At 42.6% G+C, this 17,515-nt stretch overlaps 1 protein-coding gene across 1 annotated transcript in view; it reads right to left on the bottom strand.

Moving 5' to 3' along the window:
• The window catches only part of DCT (dopachrome tautomerase), a 41,261-nt gene extending 24,440 nt beyond the window's left edge, over positions 1-16,821 (bottom strand). The window contains exons 1-6 of the mRNA XM_025263246.3: positions 15,970-16,821; positions 7,077-7,376; positions 4,968-5,068; positions 4,673-4,839; positions 1,942-2,121; positions 215-350 (exon numbers count right to left, since the gene is read on the bottom strand). Of these exons, the coding sequence (XP_025119031.3) occupies positions 215-350; positions 1,942-2,121; positions 4,673-4,839; positions 4,968-5,068; positions 7,077-7,376; positions 15,970-16,357 (1,272 nt within the window). The 5' untranslated portion in view covers positions 16,358-16,821. The remainder of the gene's footprint in view (positions 1-214; positions 351-1,941; positions 2,122-4,672; positions 4,840-4,967; positions 5,069-7,076; positions 7,377-15,969) is intronic.
• Positions 16,822-17,515: the final 694 nt, after the last annotated feature.

Raw genomic sequence — 17,515 nt, 5'->3', positions numbered from 1 at the left:
AAGCTAACCAACCATCTCTAAAGCACAGCTGAGGGGACTTCAAACACTTTCTAACCACCCGTATGGTATAGACTAAAATTAATTGACATATGCATACATCCTATTGTTCACACAGAAAATAAAACACACACCAAACCTTAATCTTGTTGAAAAGCAAATAAATCCAATCCATTATCTAGAAAATTTTTCATCCGATCTGAGTCTTTGAACATACCACAAAAACAGGATCATTGGCAGCAGAATGTGGCAAAGCGCTTGTCCCATTCAGGAAGGAATGAACCAGATTATGAAAACTTATCACTTGAGAGTCCAGGGTCCCATCTGCTTTGCCAAACCCTTCCAGGGCATTCCTAAGAGAAATCAGTATTTCAGCAACTAGAGTCATGATCTGACAAAGAAAGCTCTCTTTTTGTTTCCAGCCTAGGTAATAGTCTTTTAATTTCAGATTGTGTAGGGAAATGGGACCAATGCAGGAGACACTGAGACAGGGGTTTGATTTCTGGGTCAGGAAGATCCCCTGGAGAAGGAAATTGCAACCCACTCTAGTATTACTTGCCTGGGAAATTCCATGGACAGAGGAGCCTGGCGGGCTACAGTCCATGGGGTGACAAAGAGTTGGACACAACTGAGCAACACAAGGGGCTCAGAGTTGAACAGTTACTGTAAGGTTTAGTCATGAAAACCCTGAATCTATCTGCATTCCTTTCTGGATCTTCAAAGATGCTTGTTAAAATCTTATTTATAGGGACTTTCCTGATGGTCCAATGGCTAAGACTTCATGCTCCCAATGCAGGGGGGCCTGGGTTCAATTCCTGATCATGGAGCTAGATCCCACATGCTGAAACTAAGACCCAGTGCAACCAAATAAACCATAAACAAAATTTTTTAAAAATCTTACTTACAGCCACACATAGTGGTTTAGTCACTAAATCGTGTCTGATTCTTGCGATCCCATAGGCTGTAACCTGCCAGGCTCCTCTGTCCATGGGATTCTCCAGGCAAGAATACTGGAGTGGGTTGCCATTTCTGTTTCCAGGGTATCTTCCCAGCCCAGGAATCAAACCTGGTCTCCTGCCGTGAAGGCAGATTCTTTACCAACTGAGCTATAAGGGAAGCCCATAGCCATTTCTCACAATTTTTACATAATTATTTATTCTTACATAATTATTTCTCATAATTCTTACAATCTTTTTAGAGGGAGAAAATTATTAGTTGGCCTTTAAATTTCAAGTATCCTAATGTCGTTGCTGTGCTGAAATCTGAGTAGCATTTGGTCTGTATGCATGTGCTCATTCATTCAGTCGTGTCCAACTCTTTGTGACCCCACGGACTATCATCTACCAGGCTCCTCTGTCCGTGGGGACTCCCCAGGCAAGAATACTGGAGTGGATTGCCATTTCCTTCTCCAGGGGATCTCCCCAACTCAGGTACCAAACCTGAATCTCTTGTCTCGTGGATTGGCAGGCAGATTCTTTACTCCTCTAAGATCTCAGAACCAAACATTAAGGTCTATGGCTGATATTTCATTAACGCAGAAAAGAATAAGAAAGAACACAAGAAAATATTTTTAAAATACTCTATGTAATTGGTGAGGTACTGTGGTTCTGAAGACTGTACTTATATGTGTATAGAAATTAGAAATGCAAAAAGGTGGTTTTGAATAGCTGAGCTAGAAGATATAAAAACTAAGCTCTTAATGATAGTGAGGGACAGGGGAGCCTGGCATGCTGCAGTTCATGGGGTCAAAAAGAGTCAGACACAACTAAGCCACTAAATAACAATTAATGATAGGTAACACTATGCCTTGCTACCCTCTTACAAAGTGCTTCCCTATTACTGAGCTTTGATGTCTCCCAACATCTAGCTTTCTTTCCCATTCATTACAACTACAAGCATGGAAATCTAAAAAGGACAGTAAAATATAGACATCAGAGCACCAACCTGAAGCTGAGGGTAGAGTTCTGGAAGAAAGGAGGACTGTCAAACTTCTTGAGAGACAGGCAATTTTGTATGTCTTTTAAAGTTGGCAATTTCTCACTGTTTCTTCCCACTTGATTTCTTTTCAACAAACCTTCATAGGTTCCATTACACAAGGTGACTCGGCGGTTGTAGTCATTCAAGCTAAAATGTGTAAGGAGGTTAGAAATATTACCTGTTAGTTCATGGATAGTATCATAACTTTGAGCCCAACAAACCAATCAAGGTCATAGTTGGGGTAAAACTTTACTATAGTTACCTTACAAGGGTCAAACATATGTGGTAAAAGAACTGCTTCCAAAAGCAATTATGGATGAAGGAATTTTGAAAACATAGATGCATGAAATATGAATCAACACATAAATAACGAGGAAAATTACCATTCCATTGGAAAGACAGTAAGATGGCTTACTAAGCAAGATGGTGACTCCTATCGTACGTGCATTTGAATCTGGAGTAACTGAAGAGAGACCAGGGTAGACTGTATTAACGCTGAGCTAAGCCAGTTTGATCTGATAAATTCAAGCATCCAGCACACATGCGCTTCCCTGGTGGCTCAGCTGGTAAAGAATCTGCCTGCAATGTGGGAGACCTGGGTTCGGTCCCTGGGTTGGAAAGATTCCCTGGAGAAAGGAAAGGCTACCCACTCCAGTATTCTGGCCTGGAGAATTCCATGGTCTGTATAGTCCTTGGGGTCGCAAAGAGTTAGACAAGACTGAGAGACTTTGACTAAGCCAGTTTGGCAGAAATGAAGCTAGGAAAGCATTCCAGGCAAACTGAAGACAAATGGAGGTGGTCAGAGTCAAAACAGATGATACTATATGGAGGAGAGGAATTAGGAGAAATGCCGTGTTAGAAAATGTTCTAAGGTCGGGATGGTTACTTGGCAAACATGGAGGCTGAGAAGGTGGGCCCCAACCTTTCTGGCACCAGGGACCGATTTCGGGGAAGACAATGTTTCCACAGACTGGGGTGGGGGGTGGGGGTGGGGGGATGGTTTCAGAATGATTCAAGCACATTATATTTTTGTGCACTTTATTCCTATTATTATTACATCAACTCCACCTCAGACCATCAGGCATTAGATCCCAGAAGCTGGGGACCCCTGCCCATAATATTATATCTCACGTGCCTGCTGTGGCCTGGAATTCCACCATCAGAGCAGTATTTCATTCAGTAGAGATTAATTTTTAAAGACGTTTCTGTGTGGATTTTAATGGATGAAGGGATCTTACTGAGTGTGTGAGAATAGAATCAGGACACACAGGAAGATGAAATAGGCTGGTGCCTAAAAACTAGGCAGAAACAGCCTCTAAAAGCTGCCTTTCCCAGAGCATTCCAGTGAGACGGCCTGTGAAATTAAGGGTGTCAGGGTCAGCTAAGTTTAAGCCCCTCTTGAAAAATAAGAATTTGGTTACTTAAAGGCTCTGAGACATTCTAAAACTTCTAAAGACTTTTTAAGTTCAGAATTCTCTAAATTTATCTGATCAGAAAAGTCTCTTTTCACATACCACCGACTAATAGCCCAGGACACTATGAGAAATGGAGCCTTCTGGAATGACTCAGAGTCACATACACAGTACTTACTACATCCCCATGGGCACTGTCTGGAAGGCTGTAGGAAAAGCTCAGGTTGGAGAAGATGGGGTCCCTGTGAGCTGGACCCCCGAAAACACACGCATGCCCAGCCTGGGGTGTGGACACAATGCTCTGTGCCATGGAGCAGTCCAAAGACACAGGACAATGGCGTGAGCACAGCAGGGTTCAACACATGAGGGTTGTGGAGAAAACAAACAAATACAGAGAGACAGAAGAGCTGCTTGGGGAATCTGTTCCTGAGATGTGTGCTCAGAGACATATTCAAGGAATCACTGAGGACAGAATTCTTCATGAGCTACTGGCTACTTGTGTGTATTTGAGTACTGTATTTTTTTAATAACCAACATTTGTTGGTATAACTTAAGGTAGAAAAAAGTTCCTACACCAGCTGCACATGACCCAATTTTAGTACTTTAGAGATCTGTCTCCCTACCCCATTTTCTGTTCTCCTCAATTCCCCAGAACCCTGTGGTCCAGCCATACCAGACAGCTTCTAGAGGCTTTTCTAGCTTCATACATAGTGTTCCCCCCACCAAGAACACTCCACCCTCCCCCAACTTGCGGTTGAGAGGTTTGTGCCTCCTTGAAGTCTCAGGATAATCATCTCCACCTCTTAAAGACTTTCCCTGATGTTCTTCTTGGCTTTGCAGACACACCTATTAAAATAACTTCTCACGTTTTACTGTAATTTGTTTACCAGCCATCTACCTTTGTAAGTATAAAACGATATTCCAAAGGAAGGCTGTATTTTATCCATCCATGTATTCCCAGCACTATTAAACTGCTTAGAATATGATCGGAGCTTAAGACATGGCTGAATACAGGAACTACTTCTCATTTTAAAACAGTGGATCTCAAAGTGATGGCCAAGCATACTCAGTGTTATAAGTGTGATTTCCATACCTCTATTTTTTTTTTTTTTACTAAAGGACTCAGGATTTTAAAAAATCCTACCTTCTGCAGGAAAATAACTTTCAGAAACATGCAAACAGAATTCAACACGCATTAGAAACAGAATTGTGAAGTGACTGTCCATCTCTCAGACATGAGGAGATATGGTCTCTTGGATTTCCACAGCAGGTACCCGTGTTATTACCTATCACAGACAATCTCCCAGCTGGAGAATCGGGAGTTCTGACTAATCAGAGTCGGATCATCTTGCCTTGCTGCCCCGAGCAGCTGGTCTGTGCACACATCACACTCGTTCCTGCCGGTGGCAAAGTTCCAGTAGGGCAAAGCGAAGGACTCGTTGCCAGTAAGGCGCTAAAAGCAAAGGGCATGACCAGACATTCAATTCATGTCATCAGAAACAACAAGAAAATGAAGGAAGCAAAGACTTAGACGGGTCTTGCCCAAATACAAAGCAAAATTAAAAGAAACTTTTGACCAACCTGGAGATCCCTTTCCAGCCATAACAAGTGGTACCGGTGCCAGGTAACAAAGGCAGGTCCTTGGTGTGAGAAATCTATAGCCTTGTATGGGCGCCCTGGTCCTAAAACAATTGGGAAACATGTTGGAGGTCACAGAATATAATTTTTTAACGTGAACCTTACCTGGGATGTGCTGGAGAGCCAGTAAGTCCATGATGTTTTAGTCGGAAAACAACTGGATTTTTTTTAATTAATAAATTTTTATTAAAGCAATAGTTGATTTATGTTTCAGGGAAAGCAAAGTGATTCAGTTTGCTGAACGCATGTGTGTGTGTGTGTGTGTGTGTGTGTGTGTGCACATGTGCACACGCATGCACACGTTCAATCATCAACTCTTTGGGACCCCATGGACTGCAGCCCTCCAGGCTCCTCTGTTCATGAGATTCTCCAGGCAAGCAGAAGCAAGAATCACCTTCTCCAGGGGATCTTCCTGACTCAGGGAATGCACCTACGTCTCTTACACTGGCAGATTCTTTACCACTGCACCGCCTGGGAAGCACATATATATTTTTTTCTTATTTTTCATTGTGGTTTATTATAAGATATTGAATATAGTTCCCTGGGCTATACAATAGGATCTTATTGTTTATCTATTAATATTTTATATACAGCAGTGTGCGTCTGTTAATTCCAAATTCCTAATTTATCTCCCCATCCACCTTTCCTCTTCAACCCTAAGGGAAAACAGCTGTTTTTGTCATTTATTCCTCTGAAAACAACAACCACAACAAAACAATCTCAGAGGCAAATAGCACTTTCAGGATAAATTCTCCTTCATCTTTCAAAAGTCTGATGGTCAGCAGAGATTTGGAGAAACTCAGGTCATCTTAAGAGCTCCTGTTATAAATTTAATTTAGAAGCAGTGCTTCAGGAAGATAAAATAAGAGTATCCCAAAGAACAGATCATTAAGATCTAAATGAAATATATTTTTAAAGACTTTTTCTAACCTATTCCTTACAAATGCCTGCATTTATAGGGAGGGATTAATGAATAACAAAGCAACTTCAACTACACTTAGTCTGAATTCAGCATTTGGAACCAAAAGGGACTTTCACGGGTTTTGCCTCAGCCATCAATCAGTTACAACTATTAGCTGACAAGCATGGTTGCCGAGACCAGAAGAGAGGAAAAATACATTCAAACCAATTTGGCTGGCCTCTGGAACTGCCAATTTTAGTGAAAAGCTCTGGGCGATTTAATGACCTCCTTACTGCCTTTCCAATCCTTCTTCTCCGTCTCATAACAGCTTTTGATGGTTATGTAGAAACTTGAGCTAACTTTAGTTCTTTTTCAAAGTCCCCATAATAACTTCAGAGAGATGAACAGACATGAATATAAATTTAATTCCTAGATGCGACCAGAAACTATAGTTTTCTTTTCCTCTTGAGAGACTACCCTCTCATAAAGCAGAAATTCTTCAGAGTGATGACAAGAAAACTATAAAGGTTTATAGCCAGAAGAGCCTCCGTATTTATCGATACAGAAAGACAGATGCTTACCTGTGAGGCAAGTTTTAAAAAGACCCACACTGAGGGGGGAAAACTGCTGTCGCTGCTGTTGGCTAGGCAGCCCTTTGTAAATGTTTTAATGCAGAACAAAGTTTAAAGTTCTCAAAACGAAATGAGGAGGGGGAAGGAGCAGTAAACACAAGGGCTGTGCTGTGCTCAGTCGCATCTGACTCTTTGTGACGCTATGGACTGTAAGCCGCCAGGCTCCTTTGTCCATGGGATTCTTTTCCTTCTGTAGAGTGGGTTGCTATCCTTTCCCCAGGGGATCTTCCCAACCCAGGGATGGACCCCTGCATTGCAGGCGGATTCTTTACTGCTGAGCCACCAGGGAAGCCCAAACACAAGGACAGATTCCAAATGAGAATCTTACTATTCAAAGTGAGCTGTCTTCACTCACCCTAACCCCAACGAGGAGCCTCAAAAGTGAGGATAATTGCAAATAGAGCATGATTTCAGAACGCCTGAGTCTCCTGAGGCTCCTGCACTGGCAGGCAGATTCTTTACCACCGAACCACCTAGGACGCCCCTAGGATACCTTAAGGTAAAGGGGGAAAAGCTCACCTAATAATGTATCTCTGACGGAATAATAATGGAGCCACACAAAGAAATCATAAATGCTGCAGTTGGCGATCTGTGGTTGGGTCCCATTGGGCCCCAGGAGGCCCAGCCAGTGTTGCGTGGTGATCACGTAGTCGGGGTGCGGAGTGTACTTTGCGAGGTCTAAGGCGTCCAAGAATTGCTCCCTCTCTTGAGGGGTCAAGGAATGGACATCTCGCCGGACAACCAATGGTTTCTTCTGATCGCATGTGGGGCCGGTCCAGCCAAACCTGCAGTCTCCACAGTTATAGCCGGCGAAGTTTCCTAGTGCGTTTGAGAAATTAAGGGAAAGATGGAAGAAGTCAGCTTATGTAGCTTGGAAGGAATTTCTGGAGTAGAATGGAAGAGAAGGTCAGTTGCCTTTCCTTGCACTCTGCTTGAAATGTTTGTCTCTCCAAGGGGACTGAACACCAGAGAGTTTCTAGAAATATTCCCAGCAAAGAAACAGGACATGAAATGAATTCCATGGTGTTACGAACTGAATTGAATCCCCACCAAATTCATATGCTGAAGTCCTAACTCCTAGCATTTTGGTGGCTATTTTTGGAGATAGGGTCTTTTTAAAAAGTAAATTAGAATGAAGGCACTGTGGTGGGGCAGGGAGGGGGTTGTGGTTGATCCAACATGACTGGTGTCCTCATAAGAAAAGGAAATTTGGACACAGAGAGGGGTGTCAGGACACAACAAGCCAACAAGAGAGACCTCAAGACGCACACCCTGCTGACACCTTGATCTGGGATGTCAGGCCTCCAGAACTGTGAGAGAATGAGTTTCTGTGTGAGCCGCGCAGTCTGTGGTCCTTTGTTATGGAAGCCCTGGGAAACTAAGACAAGTGCTGCCATCCGTTCCACTCATGGATCATGTCAGGTGTCCCTTCCTGGGGCGGAGCTGCAGCCTCAAATGTCATCACTGCTGGGTCCCTCTGCCCTGAAGCACATGCAGAAGGTTATTGATCTACAGAAGGAAGAGAATATACACCAAGCTAAAGGGGGAGCAAAAATAAATAAACTGATTTCCAAGAATTTAGGTGAAATCCAACGTTCAAAAAGCTGGTTTATGTTACAAAGGAGACAGAGTTAAGACAAAATCAATGGAGGCTGGCAGGTCATAAAGGTGAATTAGTGGCCCTAGTGTCAGAAAGTGCAAATCACTGCAGGGTTGCCCATCTCTGCACAAACTGCTCTTCCATTTTATCATCTCAGGGACCGAGTACTAGCCATACCAAGCTCCGGGCCTTTTTCTGTTTAGCGTCTAAAATTGAAATTATTTTAGGTTGACTTTTCCCCGTTTAGCCTTGATTATTTTATTTGTCTTTGGGCTTCTGTGGTGGCTCAGACAGGAAAGAATCTGCCTGCAATGCCGGAGACCACAGTTCAATCCCTGGGTCGGGAAGATCCCCTGGAGAAGGGAATGGCTACCCACTCCAGTATTCTTGCCTGGAGAATCCCCCGTGGACAAAGGAGCATGGTGGGCTACAGTCCATGAGGCCACAGAGTCAGACATGACTAAGTGACTATACTTTGACTTTCACTTTCATTGCATTTGGTATGACCAGCACCTCATTCCTTAGGTAGTGAAAAGTTAGAGAGTAGACACTTAAATATTATTTGTGTGTTGAAACAAAAAAGGGCAATAACTTATCTCCTAGGGGTTGTAGGAAACATTTAATATATCAGCTCCCTGTCTTCTCCTCCTCTTCCTCCCAGATCTTTTCACTTGCTCTTCCTTCTGTTTTGAACACTTTTCCCTCACAGTCTTCCTACCTTCCTCTTCACCTGGTTTGCCTATTCCTCCTTTAAGCTGCACCATGGGCTCTCTACAAGGTCATTCCTGATCCCACACATTAGGGTCAGATGACCCCCAAGCTGTGTTCCCAGGACACCTCCTATTTCTTTTTTCATTGAATTAATTGTGGCAATTGTATACATCTACTGGCTCAGCTACAGGCACCTAGAAGGCAATTATCCTGCTGCCTAGGTCTGTGCTGGGCCTTGTATGAATGAACCTTCACTTAATGAATGAAAGGAGCATAAAGCCAAATCATCACAATGGATGCTTTAAATATCTTACAATTTTATTTGCCATTTATACATCAATAAAGTTGAAATTTAAAATTTTTAAGTTAAAAAAGGGATATAAAAAGCATGTAGCAGAAGGATTCAATAATTCTCAATTTTTTCCTTCCTTCCTCTCCCTGTCCTTGTGAATCAGAAGGAAAAGCAGGCCCTGCAAGTAATTTTGATAATCAGCAAGTACCAAAATAGATGTAAGTAAAATATACTATGACCCTAAAGAAAGGGTTAGGGACTTCCCTGGTGGCCCAGAACCCTCCTTGCTATGCAGGGGACACAGGTCCAATCCCTATTTGGGGAACTAGGATCCCACATGCTGAGGAGCAACTAAGCCTGTGTAGCGTAACTAGAGAGTCCATGCTACCACAAAGAAAGATCCCATATGACACTGTGAAGAGTCACAACTAAGACCCAACACAGCCAAATAAATAAATAAAAATATAAAAAAGAGGGTTATTTGGATCTCTAAAGGAAAAGAAAATTTTCCAACAGCATGAAAACAAAATGAGCATGTGTCCTGTATAAAGAAAATACAGTCTGCTATTTTTTGATGATTAAAAGAAATGTCCTTAAAAATATCGTAAGTAGGAAGAATTTGAGAGGGGGCAGTCCTATGCTGTTTGTAATATACAAAATATTTTACCTACCTGTGTGTGCGCGCGTGCTAAGTCGCTTCAGTTGTGTTCAACTCTTTGCGACCCTATGGACTGTAGCCCACCAGGCTCCTCTGTCCATGGGATTCTTCAGGCAAGAATACTGGAGTGGGTTGCCATGCCCTCCTCCAGGGGATCTTCCCAACCCAGGTATAGAACCCACAGTTCTTATGTCTCCTGCATTGGCAGGCAGGTCCTTTAACACTGGCGCCACCTGGGAAGCCCCTTACCTACCCTTGCTGCTGCTGCTGCTGCTGCTAAGTCGCTTCAGTTGTGTCTGACTCTGTGCGACCCCATAGACAGCAGCTCACCAGGCTCCCCCATCCCTGGGATTCTCCAGGCAAGAACACTGGAGTGGGTTGCCATTTCCTTCTCCAATGCATGAAAGTAAAAAGTGAAAGTGAAGTCGCTCAGTCGTGTCCGACCCTCAGCGACCCCATGGACTGCAGCCCTCCAGGCTCCTCCATCCATGGGATTTTCCAGGCAAGAGTACTGGAGTGGGGTGCCATTGCCTTCTCCTGCTTCCTTCTAAATGCTAAGAAATAGCATGCACAAATTTTGAAATAATAAATTCAATACACTTTTAGATTTGGAATGAAATTTGTCTTTGAATTTTGGTGTCTCATTATTAAAACTGAGTAATTCATGACCTAGGCCATGAGTTTTAAGATCTCTACATTTTCTCTACTAATATTCTTTTTGGTTGCTAGAAACAAAATTACCAATAACCATCTCCCTCATTCATTGACTCAACAAATAAGTTTTTAGCACTTATTACCTAAAGAAAGGTCAAAATTAAACATGCCCTTCTCTGCACACCCACATATTTATGTACATCCATATAACTGCCACACTTAATTACTATGGACTTGACCTCTCAAAACCTGTCCTATTGGAATAAAGGGTTCTTACAGGAAGCAGTCATGTAACATAGAGCAGTTCTGGTACATAGTATGTTCTATATGAAGCGTTACCATTACTGGTTTTACAAGTTACCACTGATCAAATCTCATAGTCTTTAAATATTTGTTTTCATACCTGTCTTATTCAACTAGCACATTTGGACATATCAAAAATTGCGTTGGGGTTTTCCCCTTAGTATCTGAAGGACCTAACATAATTGGTGCTAAATAAACATTGGTTAGGTGGTTGATGAAGGAGTCATGAATAACTGAATAAAAGGCATTAAGTGCTAGAGGATATAAATATAAATCAGGCTCGGTGCCTTCATCTAGTGGTATGAGGAACATGAGTGCGATGAAATATCAACACCAGCCTCACTATGGGAAAAGTGAAAACAAGAATTAACTGAGCTCCATGGATGACAGAAGATGAAATGACTCATTCTGACTCAGAAGATCAGAGATGGTTCACAACTGTGTTGAACAAAGCCATCTCTTCTCACAAAGCCAAAGTTGCCCCCGAAAAGCAGTGCAGAAATGCTAATAAGAAAGTGTTGTGTGGATTTGAGCTCACCTATTACCTAGAAATGTATTTGACTTTTTAAAAATCCCTTTCCCAGCATGTCTCAGAGAAAACACGCCCCACAGCTCTGCAGTCAGCTGCCTTTCATATTTGTGCTTCTAAACCTGGTCTAAAGAATTTGTTAAAATATTGAAGACAACTGAAAAATGCGGTAACATAAAACCTTACCACACAAAATGTTTATTTCTTTAACTTAGATTTCCTAGCAGTCCCTTACATTAATTTAATGAGTTGAGTTTCTCCACTAATCCACCAATAGCAACAGTTTAAAAAAAAAAAAAAAAAAAAAAAAAAGGAGACCCTTTAGGAAGGATTGCATTATCTCACTGGGGAATGGAGAGAGAAAAAGTAAAAGGTCCCTAGATATCAGTCTATCTGTTATTTAGTATGTCCTTGAGCAAAAATGAAATTTAAAAAGACAAAGTCTTATACCTACTTAGGACCAGGATAAAAATGGAAAGAGAATGAGAACAACGAAACAGTGCATGTTCCCACATGAACCACATCAGCTCAACCTCCAAAGGCTATTAGACTAAATAAGTTTAAAGACCACCGATTAGTGAATTTACAAGGAGCTCTAAATAGCCTATTCCTTTTAATTAGAGATTCTATTATATTAATAACAATACTTTACACTCACATGAGGCCTTTCATCTACAGAGCTCAAAAGGATTTTAGAAATGTGGTTTCATCATTATCCCCATTTTAGAGATTGGAAGATGGAGGCACTTAGTTGTACGACAAGAAGTTCTCAGACAATTGTTCATAGCTTTTCAAAAGTCCAAAGACACAGCTGCAACTGGTCTTTTCTCAGGAATGCCAATTGGCAGGTGAGATTTGGAAGGTGAATCGCTGATGCCAAGATCTCCTGAAATTAAGCTCTTCTTGAAAATTAAGTTCAATAATTTTTCAGTTTGAAATTATCCCCACAGAGAATACAAAAGTTCTCTCTAGAGAATTTGAGTACATAATTTAGGGGTTTTTTCCCCATCAGAGCTTGCATTTATTTATTTTTATTGAGCTAAAATCCTTTACCAACTTCAAGATCGTGGAGACTTTGGGTGGGTTTTTTTTTTTAATTTTTATTTTTTTTAGCTAAGAATACTTTACATGAGATCTACCCTCTTAACTCACATTTAATTGTTTAAAACATTACTGTTGACTCTAGGTACAGCGTGGTACAGAACTCTAGATCTTATTTGTCTTGATTAACTGAAACTTTATGGCCTCTGATTACTAAATCTTTATTTCCCCTCCCTCCCAGCTCCTGGTAACTACCATTCTGTTCTTTGATTATATGAATTTGACTATTTCAGATGCCTCACGTACATAGAATTATCCAGTATTTGTCTTTCTGTGGCTGACTTATCTTCTTAGCACAATGTCCTCAAGGTTCATTCATGTTGTTGCATACTGCTGAATTTCCTTCTTTTCTAGGGCTGAATAGCATTAAATTGCAAATACATACCATCTGACTAGGATGCAAAGAAATTGATGGAAATGCAAAATGATGCAGCTGCTGTGGAAAATAGTATGAAGGTTCTTCAAAAAATTAAAAATAAAACTACCATACAATCCAGCAATCCAATTTCTAAGTATTTATCCAAAAGAACATAAATTAGGTTCTCACAAAGATATTGAGATTCCCATGTTCATTTCAGCGTTATTCCCAATGACCAAGATGAAGAAACAATCTCAATGTCCATTAAAGATGAATGGTGTGTTTATCTTTCCACGGAATTAACAAAATTCTAAGGTCACCAACAGTCTTGTTGCTAATCTACATTTCATTAATAAATTTGAGATGACACTAGAAGAATCTACTTGCCAAAGAATTTTGAGGTTACAGCGGTAGGGGGGGTGGTACTTTGGGCACTGAAGATCAGGTTTTAACTTCTGAAGACTGCCTCCTAAATCATGAAGAAATTAGCCTGAGAAAGCAAGCAATTCACTCTTTAGGGAGAATAAACTGAAAAACATGTGTCTTGCTTTGGGGCATATGACACATCACAGTGATTATTGGATATACGAAATACCTGTCCAGCCCAATCACTAAGGACTTAGTCTGGTTTCCTGAGGCTCAAAGAAAAAGACCATCAAGCCAACATAAGTGGAGTCAATCCAAAGCTGGGATGGAAAGAGCTATGGTCCTGAATGAGTCTGCTGCTGCTGCTGCCGCGGCTGCTAAGTCGCTTCAGTCATGTCCGACTCTGTGTGACCCCATAGATGGCAGACATCTAGACAGATCAAATCCTGGAGGAGGGAGACAAGGGGTTCTAAGAGACAGTCCTGGTCTTGACAATGGCTGGAGATGGAGACCATACACCCTGCTTCCTTTGATTGGTCTACAGATATGCGATGTCCTTCTGGACTTACAAGTCAGGCCCTGTTTCTGGCCCACTGCCTTCTTAGGTATGTTTACCTAAGAAGCTCAGGTTGCGCAGTGGTAAAGAATCTGCCTGTCAATGCAGGAGACACAGGAGACACGGGTTCAATCCCTGAGTCAAGAAGATCCCCTGAAGTAGGAAATGGCAACCCACTCTAGTATTCTTGCCTGGAAAATTCCATGGACAGAGGAGCCTGGTGGCTCCTACAGTCCATGGGGTAGCAAAGTGTTGGACACAAATGAGCGCTTGAGCACACATATCCTCCTGAGAACATTTTGAAAGTAGGTCACTGTGACCCTAAGTTACTGCCAGTTCTAGAGGGAATATTTGTAAGTACTCCCTCAGGACAGGGAGACTGCAATTATCTCTTCTACTCTGCCATCCCTGATTGCTTCCATCTCACTTAATTAAAAAAAAAAAAAAAAAAAAAAAAAAAAAAAACTTCCTTGTCAGATCATAAAGATAGAATAGATAGTGAAGTGGGTGCATGTGCTCAGTTGCTCAGTTCTGACCGACCCTTTGGGACCCCATGGACTGTAGCCTACCAGGCTCCTCTGTCTATGGTTTTCTCAGGCAAGAATACTGGAGTGGGTTGCCATTTCCTTCCCCAGGGGATCTTCCTGACCCAGGAATTAAACCTGGGCCTCCTGCATTGGCAGGTGGATTCTTCACCACTGCACCACCTGGGAAGCCCAGGTATGGGTAGCAATAAGGAGAGTTAACAATTATACCTGAGTTCCTAATGTCTTCTGCTGCCTGGATTCCATGAAACGGAGATTCCCAAAGCTTCTAATTTGTAGCACTCTATCATTGACTGACCTGGAAATAAGCTTTCTAGAAGAATTTTTGAGTCACCAACAAAGAAGTCACTGTGTAGTGTGGTTTCCAATCCCACAAGTAATATGAAACCTGCTGCATCTCATTAGATTGAAAAACCATGAGAATCTATGAGATAATGTCTACAGAAGCAAGTGGTCAATTAGATTAGAAAAAAATGAATAGTATACATTCAACATGCTATTACAAACATTGTCACAATTAATACCCCAAGACAAAACTAACAAATCCTTTGAATTACAGAATTAACAATATGACTACAATATAATGATTATAAAGCCAGAATTTTTCCTTTTCCATTATGGTTTATTATACAATATTGAATATAGTTCCCTGTGCTATACAAAGGGCCTTGCTTATCCATTCTATATAAAATAGCTTCAGAATTTTCAGTTAGAAATCTGATCTCATTCTTACATCAACATCACAGCCTTTTGTACATTCTCTTAGTTTACCTTTTTACGTCCTTACATAGCTCAATTATCTATATTCTACTATGTTTTAGCATCATAAAATATCAATAAAAACATAATTAAAAAGGAAAACCTCTTAGGCAGCTGGACACTGTGGAACAGTTTCCAAGGGCTTTGCTAAAGTTGCTGCTTATGTTTTTGTGTGTGTGTTTCACACACCCTGCCAGCCTTTGAGTGTTTATCACTGCTGTGCATGTTTGCTGAACACTGGAGGGGACCCCCACTAAAGAGGATTTGAGAAGGCTCAGAAGAGCAGGAGAAGTAAGAAGTGCACAGAGATTTCAAAAAAACAGGTAATAAGAGAGACCAAGGTCTGAAAGAGGGATACTGCATAAATTCTGAAATGCTCACATCACACCCAGACAGGAGTGAAAAAAACCATTGTTATCTAAAAACCACCCTCCCTTCTTCAGCTCTGTCCGTCTGTCTCCCCAAGGATGGCAAAGTTACAAGCCAGTCATAACCTTCAGGAGCAAGATATATCCTGCTTAAGACCTGTTCAGATCGTCAGAAATGCTGAGACTCGAACTTCAGAACACCTACCCTCCCCCGACGTCTGTCTTACCGATGCCAAGAATCACCCACCCTCCCTCTGCAACAAGTGCAAACCCATCTCAGAAGGAGAGGGCACTGAATCCATCTTGAAAGGACTTGCTCTGAGTTTCAAAGCTGACTCTGGGGCTCTTTAGCTTCCCTCCCCAACAGACAAGCCCATGGTGTGCTGGCACTTGTTCATAGAACCAGCGTGGCCCACAGAATATTTATTTAGTTCTCATAACTAGATCTACTAAAGGGTGTGCAGAATATACCCAGACATCAGCCTTACTCAATGCCAATGGACCAACTTGGTTTGCCTTTCAAAGCCTAGGCCGAGCATCTCTGCCTTGGAAGGGGTTCCTCCCTCAGCCCCACCCAGCTGGGCGCATGCGCACATCCGCCTGCCTGCTCACCTGTGCACCTGCAGGTCCGGTCGAAGAACTTCCGGGGCCATCGCTCTCGGTCGTCCTGGTTGCGCAGGACGTAGGGACCGCTCCAGGGCCTGGTGTCGGTCTGCACCTCCGCGCACTGGCCCCGACCCTCCCGGGAGCCGCAGATGTTGGCGGGGTCGGCGCCCAGCGGCGGGCAGCATTCCTTGGCCTGCAGGCTGCCCACCGTCATGCAGACCCTGGGGAACTGCGCCCGGGCCCCCGACGGGAGCGCACAGCCCAGACAGCCGAGCAGAAGCCCCCACCCAAGGGGGCTCATGGCTTTAGAACCGGGAGAACTCTCTCGCCTTCCACTCCTTGCTTCTCTCCAGCTTTCTCCTGTTCTTCCTTCCACTCTTGGACTCTTGAGCATTCACCCGCTTTTTGATTTGGGGGAAATTTACGTTTTAGGGGGTATATTTTGGATCTGCCTTCTATTCCTCTCGAAAAAAAGACCCACAAAAATTACAGAACCCACATGTGTGCTCGTGTGTACATGCACACACACAGACGACTTTATGTGATGCAAACCGCTAAAACAAATTTCATTGCATCAGAAGCTCCTCTAACAGCCAGATTAATGAGGGGAGCGCTTCTCACCGCCTTCCCCGGTTAAAACAGGCTTTGTCTAATTGAGTTAATTGACGGAGCGCTCCAGTCATACTACTTATTATACTGGTATTTCTGAACCCCCTCCTTCCCTCCTTAGTCCATGACTTTAATTGCCTTGAACTCAGTTCAAAAGCCAAATGCCGTGCTGCCTTTATTCTGTCTGGCTTGCCAAATCACGGGGCCTGGTGGGGTTTGTGTAAGGGCTGGGAGAAACTGTCATTAGCGGGATTAGTATTAGACAAATCCCCATCGTTAGCACATGACCCAGAGTGCACAATGAAGTAGATAAAATTTCTGGCTTTGTTTCAAGAGGGCAAAACCATCTTCATTATCTGGGCTCATGTGTTCTGGCCAAGCTTGTGACCTCAGACTTCCTAAGGAGTCAATAGATGCAGTGAGCTTGTTGTCAAAAGCCCTTCAGAGATCAACCCCACTGCTAACAGCCGTTCACTCCTGACTGCTCCCTGACATGCTTCCAAAGACCACTACAGGCTGTCACACAACTTCACAAATAAAGAAACACTTATTGAGGGCTGACATACAAGGAATTGCTTTGTTTCACAATTCACAATGAGGGATCCTCTTCTCTCCAAATAATAAGTCCTATTCTATTCAGGGCTTCCAAGGTGGTGCTGGTGGTAAAGAACCACCCAGTAATGCAGGAGACTTAAGTGGGCTCTATTCCTGGGTTGGGAAGATCCCCTGGAGAAGGAATTGGCAACCCACTTCAGTATTCTTGCCTAGAGAACCCCGTGGACAGAAGAGACTCGTGGGCTACAGTCCATGGGGTCACAAAGAGTTGGACACAACTGAAATGACTTAGCACCCATTCTATTCAGCACATCTCTGCAGCAGGTTTTTCTTCTTAAATACATAAAGTACCATGTCACGCATGCTTCTTGGAAAGAAAGCTATGACA

Source organism: Bubalus bubalis, chromosome 13 (assembly GCF_019923935.1).
Source record: "Bubalus bubalis isolate 160015118507 breed Murrah chromosome 13, NDDB_SH_1, whole genome shotgun sequence".
NCBI lineage: Eukaryota > Metazoa > Chordata > Mammalia > Artiodactyla > Bovidae > Bubalus > Bubalus bubalis.
The sequence above is the reverse complement of the archived record's forward strand: the minus strand, read 5'-3'. Positions and strand labels throughout refer to the sequence as shown.